The 11,443-nt window shown below is 43.2% G+C and overlaps 1 protein-coding gene across 1 annotated transcript; it reads right to left on the bottom strand.

The window, feature by feature from the left end:
• Positions 1-2,008: 2,008 nt before the first annotated feature.
• Positions 2,009-11,206, bottom strand: si:dkey-7l6.3 (B-cell lymphoma/leukemia 11A). Its single transcript, XM_044134691.1, has 7 exons — positions 10,748-11,206; positions 9,271-9,344; positions 9,084-9,195; positions 7,634-8,319; positions 5,274-5,654; positions 3,626-3,686; positions 2,009-2,961 (listed from the first exon to the last, which is right to left on the bottom strand). The coding sequence occupies exons 1-7, from the start codon at positions 10,980-10,982 to the stop codon at positions 2,009-2,011; spliced, it is 2,502 nt and encodes an 833-aa protein (XP_043990626.1). The 5' UTR covers positions 10,983-11,206.
• Positions 11,207-11,443: the final 237 nt, after the last annotated feature.

Raw genomic sequence — 11,443 nt, 5'->3', positions numbered from 1 at the left:
TTCAAACAGCAGTAAAATAGACAAACACTGTTTATTGGGGCCTCTAGTGGTCAGGAGTGGTACTGCATGATGGTGGCTATTAGTCTGTAGGAAAGTTTTAGTTTTATGATAAAGTAATAGGACCAGACTAAGAGATTTTTTAAATAAAAAAATAATAAATACAATCATATTAGAAGAATATGCAGTATTACCAGATAAATGTCATAAAATTACAAGAAAAGTTGCTTTAATGAGAGAAAAGCTTTGATAGTTAAGATGTGACCAGATCAGGAAGCTTCTTTATTCAAAACAGACTCACAATTGTTTCAAAGTCCTGATAATTTGATGCAGATGTAAAGGGAACATGCTTTGCAGAATCCACTTTTTGTGAGTGACAAAAAATTTATTTAGGAGTTCTCCAATAATTTCTGTTTTATTCTCCTAATTAAGAAAAACAGAATTCCTGGTCTGGTCCTAATAATCTTTTACAGGACATTAAGGGACACCATTCATCTCAATCCCACCAGAAAGACGAAAACTCCTTCAAACTTCTGCAGCTCCAGAATAAAAGAGGAAATAAAAAGTTTCATCTTCTCCTCTGAACATAAAATACCTGGAACGTCTGAAATCCTTAAACTACAGGTATCATTTCCTCCGGCTCTAATCCGTCTGTTTCATCTCAAAACGTTCAGATTTTTTACATTATTTAGAAAAATGCTACAGAGCTTCATTAAAACCTGAAAATGTAACATTCATAAGTGTTTTTACACAAACATGCAGAAACTATGGAACCGTTTTACTGCCAGAGCCGGAAATGAACTCAGGAGAAGAATCTTGTTTTAATGAGGAAGTTTCTCATTATAAAGACATAAAACGTCTCATTAAATCAAGAAGGTTTTTCATTATGAGACATTTTTGTTTATCTGTTTCCATCTCTAACAAGAAACTGATTTAAAATGAGAGTTTGAGTTTTATCTCCTAAGAAAGCTAATTAACAAGATGAAACTCGTATTAATCTGTTTTTATCTCGTTAAAACAAGTTTCTGATAAACAGAAGAGTTTTATATCTAGTTTAAATAAAATTATGTTCCTCTGACTTCTTAAAACATAAAGGAGTTTCCTCTCTGATTCTTCCAACGTTTCTCCTACATTGAAAAATGAAATTTGTTACAAGTAAAGGTGTTCCGATCGATCGGCCACCGATCATAATCGGCCGATTTCCGTGAAAAAGTGTCTGATCAATGATCATCTGTATCTCAGCCTGTTCAGCTTTTCTCCTCTTTCCTTCACTCTGCAAACACGCAGCAACAAATCCTCAGCAAACAGGGAGGAACTAAAGGTGGAAACAGGGAAAGTTTGCGTGTTGCAACAAAGAAAATACCTCAGAGGTGACGCACGTCAAAATGCATCAACAATATATGACATTTAAAAAACAAGCACTGGACCAAGTTTGGCTACATCTGGAGCGACCAGACAGCAGCTAAAGCAGCACAGCTACCAACAGTCACCCTGACTGAACAGCTGCTGCTTTATGTCTAAATTAGGTGGATTTATTGCCAGATCATTTTTTCAGATTTCATAGTAGCTTTAATACCTAAAGCAAGAAATTAACAGCCAATCTAAATGATCCTCAGTGATTCACAGGTGATCAGAATTGGAATCGGCCACAAAGTCCAGAACAGAGCATCCAGAGTTACAAGTAATCATCAAGTTTATTAAGTAGTTGATCCAATGCTAACATTCCTAATGCTAATAAATAAAGTTGAACAAACATTAGAATAAATGTGACAAATTAACTACATTTTTAAGTTGGAGCTCCAACTGCTTTCATTTTAAATCCAAAGTGGTTTAAAATTCTGACTGATATTTTGGTTTTAAAGAAATATAAATCTGGTTGTGATTAGTTTTAGAGCTCAAAGAGAAACCGCTCCTGAATTCATTTACAGCCTCTGGCTGTTTAACGCTTCGCTAGAAAGGAAAAGATTTAAAGAGTGGAACAAAGTTCTGGAGCCAACCGTTAGGGCCCAGTTCAGGCTCTGTTGTTGGGCCCAGTTGTGCTCAGTTGTTGGGTCCAGTTGGGACCCAGTTCCGGCCGTTTGGGCCCAATCGTTGGGCCCGTTGGGACCCAGCTGTTGGGGTGGCACTTCTTCATGTGCAGCTTGAGGCTGTACTTGACGATGAAGCTGCGGGAGCAGAGCGAGCAGCCGTACAGTCTCTCCCCCGTGTGAACGTTCAGGTGCGACCTCAGGTGGGCCGACTGCGTGAACTTCTTGCCGCACTGGTCGCAGGCGAACGGCCGCTCGCCCGTGTGGATGCGGGTGTGGACCTCCAGGTTCTGCGCCGTGGCGTAGGTCTTGTTGCAGATGGAGCAGACGAAGCGCTTCCTGTGGGCGTCCTCGTCCAGATCCGCGGCGGAGAGCGGCAGTCCGAAGTTCAGCAGGCCGCTGCCGCCGTTTTCAAACTCGAAGGCTGCGGCGCAGTGGTCGTCCGCGGAGCCGGCGATGCCGACCAGCTTCAGGCTGAACACGTCGCCCTCCAGGTTCTCGTTGGGGCAGAACTGGGCGAACGCCATGGAGCCTTTGGGCTGTTTGGACCAGGACGGGTCCAGGTTCAGGTCGGCCCGGTTGGAGGGGGTCTGGGTCTCCGTCAGGGCAGCACTGCTGAAGAACAGCTGCCTGCTGGGGCCCAGCGGCGCCAGGGAGCAGTCCTGGACCAGCTGGACGTCCGGGTAGGAGCAGGCCGAGGCGTCCGGCTTCACCTGGACGTCCTCCGGCGCCGAGCCGCCCGGCTCGCTGCGGGGCGAGTCCAGGCTGTAGACCGGGACGTTCTGCTGTGACCCGCCCGACAGTTTGGAAGACTTCAGCGCCAACGGGTCGCCAACTTCGTACGGCCGACTGCGGCGGCGGCGCCTGCGGACGGACCAAGCCGAGGGGGCGGCTTCGCTGCCGGCTGCCGCGCCGCCATCATGGCGCCTCCGTTCTCCTGGACAGAGAGGAAAAACCCTGGAGCGTTACGGATCATCCAGAGATTTAAAGGGACAGTACAAAGTGTTTTAAACACAAATCATGCCTTTTTACAGCAAATTCTGGAAACTGTTACCTTCAACTGTCATGCTATAAGAAATTTGACTTTGTATTTTAACGCCTTGAATTTGGGCCTCTGTCTCTTTAAAAGTTCCTCCTCTTTCAGAAAATCATCACAACACGGCTCCTCTATTAACCCTTTAATAATATGAAATGAAATGAAGCTGAGTTACGTAGCTAAAACCAAATAAAGTTACTCAAGCCAGTCTTGAGACACAGGATGATTCCCTCAACTTCTCATTTTCTAGTTCAGCTTTTTAAAACATTCACCAGAGGAGTTTCTGATGGTTTCTTCTGTTTCTGCTGCTGGAAAAATACATTTAAATTTGGAGGTATAATGTGGCTGTCAGGACTTTGGCTGCCTTTAAAACCTGCTAGTATTCATTAGAATTATGGGAAATGGAGGCAATTTGTACGAGTCTGATGGAGCAGTTTTGTCTTCATAACCTGTTAAAATAAAGACGATGGTGAAGTGAACTAGTTTGGCATCATTTGGAAATCTAAAAAATAAATGAGTCAATAATTATCCATATGAAGCAGCAGCAGAACGATTCTCTGCTCACCGTCGTCGAGGCTGTCGAACCCGTCCGAATCTTCGTCTTTAATCAGAACCACATCCGGAACCTGGAGGAAGCCACAGAATTTGTAATAAGAGCAGAAGCAGCCATGCAGGATATCAGCTTATTTCTGCATTTACACTCAGAACAAGTGAAAGAGCTGCAGTTGTTTTTAATCACTTCATCCATTACAGATTGGTTCCCCCAGATTAGGAGCTAATTAACTTCACAAAGCAGCTTTCAGCCTGCAGCGCCGACCCAGAGAGGAAATCATCCCCAACATTCTGCCGCTACGGAAACCTTGAACCTCCAGAGCTGGGAATAAATTCAGGAGCAGGATCTCGTTAAAATTTGAAAGTTTTCACATTAGAACCAGAAAACTCTCATTTTAACCATTTATAGGAAGAAAAAGTTCCTCTGACAGATTACATCTTCCCTCTGACTCTCCGTTTTCTTCCAGACGGCACTCAAACGCCCCGCGAGGTGCTGCAGTTTTATGTTACGACCTTTCTCGTTTAAACGAGAATATGCTCTGGTTTTAATGAGATATGAATCTCGTTATAATGAGAAAGTCTCTGGTTTTAACGAGATTCTGCTCCAGTATTTACGTCCTGGATCTGGCAGTGAAACACCTCCGTATGCATGAGGACACAGTTACGTTCCAGTCCGGAGATTTGTTGTTGAAACCCAAAGCTGCCTCAAAACGCCGAGTCATCATGATAAATATCCATTACAACTGAAGACTGCCACATATCACCTTCATTTTCATCTTTAAAGAAACATTTTCTTAACATTTCCCACATTTTGAGGCTCAACGTCTCATTTTTATTTTCCATTTGGAACCAAAATGAAAAGAAATATTATTCTTTATTCCCTTTGAGCTAAAGAATGTTTTTATTCAGAACTGAAACATCTCAAATCACAAAGCAGTATTCATGGGTCTACCCTTTTTATGTAAATATATGCAAATCAGTGGCCCCTTAATTAAATGTTGACATTTATGATACTAGCTGGGGGGAAATACCAGGCCCAAAATTAAAGATGGATCAAAAGATACAAAACTATTTCAAGAGCTTAATCTCATATATACTTTGTCCCGATGGTTTTCTCAAGATAATGAGTTAATTTCAGACAATCTCGACAAAATGGGTAATTAACTCATTATCCTGAGAAAACCGTAGGGAAAAAGTGCACGACCGCTTTTGGCCTCCATATATCTACGTCTAATAAATGAGTTTTATAAAGGCAGACTAGGGCCATTGTAGATAGGAAAAGTAAAAAGAAAGAAGAAATTTCCCTCCAATAATTTCAGAAATTTTCTAGAAAAATCAAGGAATTTTGTTTGTTTCAGAAGTCGACCATTTGTTAGAAAAAACTTTCAGATTAATCTCAAAAATTAAAAAAAAATCTTGGGAATTTCAAAAGTCGATTTTATTTATTTATTTTTACTTTTGAAACTCTGAAAATTTCCAAAAGTCGTAAAATGTCGACTTTGTAAACTAGGGAATTTCCAAGTATTCTAGAAAAAACAGAAACTAGAAAAATGCTTTTATCGACCTACAATGTTCCTAAAACCCGATAATTATTTAGTGAACCTCTCAGGTTTCTCGGTTTCTCTGGTGGTAAATAATTTGTCTGCGGTCAGAACGGTTACCTCCTCCGGCTCCACGCCGGCGGATCCTCCGTCTCCCCCGGATCCTCCGGCGGCGTCCTCTCGCTCTCTGTCCCGCTGTCTATGCGGTGTTTCCGGTGGGACAGCAGCCTCTGTCGCCTCGGTCTTCTCCTCCGGGGCCGGCGCCTGGCTCTCCCCGGCGCCGCTGCCGCCGCCCGGGACCACGATGGACTCGATGAGGTGCAGCTTCTTCCGCAGGTCCTGGTTCTCCTTGTGGCTCCGGCGGATCTCCAGCTGCAGCACCGAGTAGCCCTCCTCCACCAGCTCGCAGATCTCCGCCAGCGCCGCCCTGGTCAGCGCTCCCAGGACGACGGAGAGCTGCTCCTGGAGCCCTTTGCTGCTTAGAACCGACATGCTGGAGCTCTAACAGAACCGGAACCGAACTGAAGCAGCTCCGGACCGATCGTACGAACCCAAGCAGACCTCAGAAACCGTCCGAGACAACGGACACAAGCCTGGCAGAGACAGGACTACAACAGACGACTAAGACTACAGGAAGAAGTCATGGGTTTCATTATTGTTGCGTCACTTCCGGGTAAAATTCTATTTCAAAGTAAAGGTAGGCGAGTCAAGTTTAGAAACTAAAATTACTCTTTTTATTGGTAAACTTACTTTTAACACTACTACGGTATTTTAAATAACTCAATAATTTGGACACCTATAGAGGACCAATACTGCCATAAAAGAATAAATACAGAAACAAATAAATGCTCAAAGATGTGATTAAATGTACAAAAATACAGTAAATAAATGTTGGTGGTAATTAAATTAGACAGCCAGGAGTAAATGTATTCATCTCTTTTCATCAAGTTCTTTAACCTTTGTAAATGCTTTATTATCAATAACTTCTTTTTAAAGTTTTATTTGTGTATGTTTGACTATTTTTGTCTGTTTTATTCTTCCTTTGTTTTTATTTTACCCTTTTCATTTCTCCAATGCTATTTATTTCTGCCTGTCTTATTTTTTTACTTTTCTATATGTATTTCTGCAAAAAGCTAAAATCCCCAAATATTTGAGACCTCCACTAAAAACCATGTTAATTTGCATTAACAGTCAATAATAATGCATCTTGGCATTACTGCACAGCAAAGGATAACATCTACGGTCTGCCTAAATTACAGATAGGTAGCAGATTGTTAAATGATCATTAAAAATAATAACACCTTTTTAAAATGGTTCTGATACAATAAACAGGGGCGTGAAGTTTACTCATACTTTTGACAAATGATTTATTTGAGGAGGATTTCACTGCAACTGCAATAAATTTTACAAATGATAAACAGTTTGAATTTATTATCAGTCAACATAATACACATCTTCAGTATTACTCTTTCACCATCAGTCAAATGTTTTTGTTCCAGGTGTGTGTTTAATTATTCCACCCTCAGAGAAACCTGCTTTTATCACAAGCCTAAAATTAATAACATTCCAGGATTGGTGGATGTAAACACAGCAGGTTGTTCTTCAGTTTCTACATGGCGACAGAAAATCCTGGCACCTGATTGGCCGTTTTTAGTAGAAATCAGAATTTTTTTTAGATTAATTGATTAAGCCTGAACTTTTCTGTAATTAAATTTATTGTTTTGATTCGGTTAGATACAAAATAAAAATGTAATTTTAGAAAATCTTCCTCTAGCTGAATGACACCAAACTTCAGCACCACTCATGCAGCCTTTAAAGACAAAACTAGGTTCCTACTGGAACGTCTTTCTGTTTAAAAGTTAAATAAAAGTGAATGAAAAGACAGAGAGAAGAAGTCTGAGCAGCTTTTCCACTGAAATGTCTTGATAAACAGAAAAGGTCATGAAGCTGCTCGAGGTTCTGGTCCATTAGCAGAGCCGGCCCAAGGCATATACAAGTTAAGCAGCAGTTTAGAGCCTCCACACAACCTATTGTAGAAATGAGATGTGTGGAAGGTGATTTCTTCCTCCTGTTGGGAAAATATAACATGTCAAACCTGTTTACTGTAAATAGTGTTTAAATTGTGTTTAAAATTGTAAATTAATGTTTATCAGCTGATGCTACTTTAAAATATTTAAAACAATTTGGCACACTTAAATTCCACTCAGCATTTTAAAATCTAAATAAAGTTTTTCTTATTACTCCTGTAATGTTAAACTCAACAGCCAAAACAACACTGGTGAGCTAGTTTCAAAAGATGCTAATGTGATGCTAATGTTGGTACGTTACACACAGAGCAGCTCAGGAAGGAAGAATCTGGTGTTGACATGTTAGAATGGGGGGCCCATGTGAAACTCTGCGTTGGGTCTCAAAAGGCTTGGGCCGGCCCTGTCTGTGGATCAGCGGGTCTGGGATCGGTTCTGTCCCAGTCAAAGTGGTACCATGTGATGTTTCTGCTGGTGGATCCGCAGGTTCTGCTTGGCCGCGAAGCGTTTCCCGCAGTGCTCGCAGGAGAAGGGTCGCTCCCCCGTGTGGACGCTCTGGTGTGTCTTCAGGTGGCCCGACTGCGTGAAGCGCTTCCCGCACTGCGCGCAGCTGTACGGCCTCTCGCCCGTGTGCACCCGGACGTGCGTCTCCAGGCTGCGCGACGATGTGAAGCATTTTCTGCAGTAGTTACAGGCAAATCGCTGGTCCCTGCAGAACCGGTTGAGCTCCAGCGGGTCGAGTCTGGAGCCGCCAAGCGCCAGCAGCATGGAGCGGTGCGGCACCGGCATCATGCTGGGCACAGACTGGCTGCTCCAGGAGGAGCCGGGGTCCAGATCCACGTCGCAGGGGACGGACCCGACCAGAGCCGAGCCCCGCTTCAGGTCCGACAGTCCGGGCAGAGCTGCCGGTCCGTCTCCAGACCCCAGCAGGAAGCCGGTCCTGATGTCCGCTGCAGACAGAGCTCCGCTGTCCGACTCAGAGGCCAGGTCAAAGTCCGCAGAGCTGCCCTCACCGGCGCCAGACGGGCCCGGGGACGGCCGCCCGCTGCAGGAGCTGCTCTGGTCCCAACACCGCATGTCAGAGATGTTCCTCCCGGACGGGCCCTCCGGCCCCACAGGGAGGCCCGGTTCCGCCTCTGTACCTGAACACGGATCAGAGCGAAAGGTTTCACTAACTCAGGCCTAGTCCATACATAGCAGGATATCGAGAAAACTGAACAGATTTATCATCCACAGCAGAACTCTGCTTCCATTTCTACTTAACTCTCATGACAGTTGCTATGGAGTTGCTACGACAACAATAAACAAGCCACATTTTCTGTCTCAAACGGGTCGATTTGTTATCCGTCTCTTGCATATCGATCAGGAGTGTCAATATACTTCCTGTTGGTGTGGAAGCCATGGTTTATCTATGCTTTGCTCTGTGCTTGCCTACCAAGATGGCGGTCCAGTGGCATGAATGACTTCTGGCTCAGATGGGAACTATGTCAATATTTTATTCTGGTGTCTGGAAAATGAGTGATTTTATAAACCTTTGAAATATAACGTCACAAATCAGCAGATAATGCCTGTCACCTGGCAACCCCAGCAAAGCTCCACCCATTACCCAGAATCTCAAGTTGAGCTCCAGCACGTTTGGTCAGCTGGTTCCTAACAGGAAGTCGCGGTTCTTTTGAAGGATTCTGATTGGCTGACAGGCGTTAGATTTGCTTCTTATGGGTCTGGTAATTCAGCAGGTTGGTGTGGATCATCACTTTTCTGAGACTGATCCCATGTGTATAATATTATTTAAATTGATGTGGTGCAGTTATGGCTTTTTTTATATATATAAAGAGAAACAATACATGTGGACGAGGCCTAAAGCTGGAATATTTAGAGAAACCCAAATGAACTTGGTTCCTCTCACCGTCCTCCTGCAGGAGCAGCTGGTCGTCCTTCTCCTCCTCTGTGTCCTCTTTGATCACAACAATGTCCTGATCCATTTGGATCGGCTCCTCCGCAGCGACTGTAGCAGAATCCTGTCAGAAGAAACAACATGGCGGTTTTACCTGGGTTAGTTTATTAGTGAAGTAAAGTGATGGTGGATGTCTCACCTCTGCAGGAACGGATCCGTGTCCTCGGAAGTTGGAGGGTTTTATCTGCTGGAGGGACGTTTCAGCTTCCAACTCTGGGTGGAAAAACAAACACAGATAAAAACAGAACTACAGGAAAAAAAATCCAGAAAAATGTCTAATACTTCCAGGACGAACTTTAAAAGGCAGAAATCCCAGACAGAATAAACTGTTATTTTTACTTTCAGATTCAGCCTCAACTGAAACGATCAAATCAGTAAAGCACGGTAGAGGCTCCATCATGGTTTAAAACAAAAATATTTGCTAATGTTGAAAAGCCTCTGAAAGCCCAGACAGTCATCTCCACTGCACTGACTCTGAAGAATAAAAATATCAAACTTTTATTTTAAAAGTTCAGTCTTAAGTTTAAAAGCTTTGATATAAAAAAACTATATTTATTTTCTAGAAAGAATGTATGGTTAAAACTTGTGGTTTTCCAAATCAGGGAATATGAAACTTTAGGAAGAATTGTCATGTTTAGTTTTTTTCCTCATGTTTAACGCTGACAGATTTGTAAAAAAAAATAATATCAGAAAACCTCATGCTGCTGTCATTGGATTAGCTTTGTGACGCTGTAATAAATCAGTAATGTGTGTAAATGACTTCAGTTTCAAAATTATTATTTTCTTTTCTGTCCTCAGAAAGATGGCAGTGTTTCCAGTTTACCCCTGTGCTGCCCCTCCCCCACCTGCTGCTGAGGAAAGAGGTCAGCTACATTTTTTCTCTCTTGAGGAAATCTTATTTAAAACATTTTTATGACTGCAATAGTTGTTATATTAGGTAGGCATAATATTTCAAATAAATACAAACAAATTGTTACAGTTTATAGTCCAACACCAAAACGGGCGATATCTTTTATCTGGGTTCTTGCTCTATGGGTGACATTATAGAATAAAAACATTGAGTATAACTACAGACAGTAGGTTGGTGGTGGCCACACAGGGTTCTGCTCAGGCCTCCACTCACCTTTTAACCGGCCCTGGAAACAGATCAGTTGAACTATAACAAAACAAACCCACTAAATACTTCTCCTCTATAACTGCAGTAACGCAGGGATGTGTTGTAGCTTCCATCCATCCATTTTCTGTTCACCCTTGTCCCTAATGGGGTCGGGGGTTGCTGGTTCCTCTCCAGCTACGTTCCGGGCGAGAGGCGGGGTACACCCTGGACAGGTCGTCAGTCTGTCTCAGTGTTGTAGCTTCCGGTTTCATTAATATGCCGAATTAAAAAGTGACTAAAAGGAAACTCATCCTGCTGAGAATTGCTTCCTAACTTTGTTCCCAGTAGAGCCGAAGCCACTTTATTGCAGTTTTTCTAAGGAAGTTTGGTGGAAACATAAAGCTCTGATTCCATCATTCACAACCAAAATAAATAAATAAATAAATAAATTAATTAATAATAATTAAAAAAAAACAGAACCGCTGATGAACCTTCACTGGTTCGGTTCCGCTGAACTCACCGGCTGCAGTGTCCTCCGGCCCGCCGTCCCTCCGGCGGCTGCCCCGAGCGATGATGGACTCGATGAGCTCCAGCTTCGTCCGCAGCGCCTCGTTCTCCTTGCGGCTGCGGGAGATCTCCAGCTGCAGGACGGCGTAGCCGTCATCCACCAGCCCGCAGATCTCGGCCACCGCGGCTCGTGTCAGCGCCTCCATGATGGACGACAGCTGGGACTGGAACCCCTTCAAGCTGCTCATTCTGGCGGGGAAACGAGCTCAGATCTCAGCAGCAGCAGCTCCGTAAGGCCGGGACGGTGAGATCCAGTGACCTCCAGCTTTCTGTGGGCAACTAAACCGTTTTTGAAGCCGAAGAGCGGCTCACCTGCTCATGGAAAACGGCCGGATGAAGCAGATGTTGTTTGGACTTCCCCTCTGTGTGGGGTGAATTTTCAAAATAAGGGGGGCTTAATGGGATGCTGTATTCAAGAACACACTGTTAATGCGGGCTCTATTGTATTTTTGTTGTTTATATGTTTGACCATTTAATCCTGACAAATGAGTTTAAATGTACATTAAATAAAATATGTTTGAAGAAGATTTTGGAATTACGAAGTATTGGGGCCAGACTAAAAAATAAAAAGTTAATATTACTAGAATGACACTAAAGTTGAAATAAAACGAGAATGAAGGCGTAATATTACCAAAATAAAGAAATAATA

The sequence above is a fragment of the Gambusia affinis genome, linkage group LG12, assembly GCF_019740435.1.
Source record: "Gambusia affinis linkage group LG12, SWU_Gaff_1.0, whole genome shotgun sequence".
Taxonomy (NCBI): Eukaryota; Metazoa; Chordata; class Actinopteri; order Cyprinodontiformes; family Poeciliidae; genus Gambusia; species Gambusia affinis.
The sequence above is the reverse complement of the archived record's forward strand: the minus strand, read 5'-3'. Positions and strand labels throughout refer to the sequence as shown.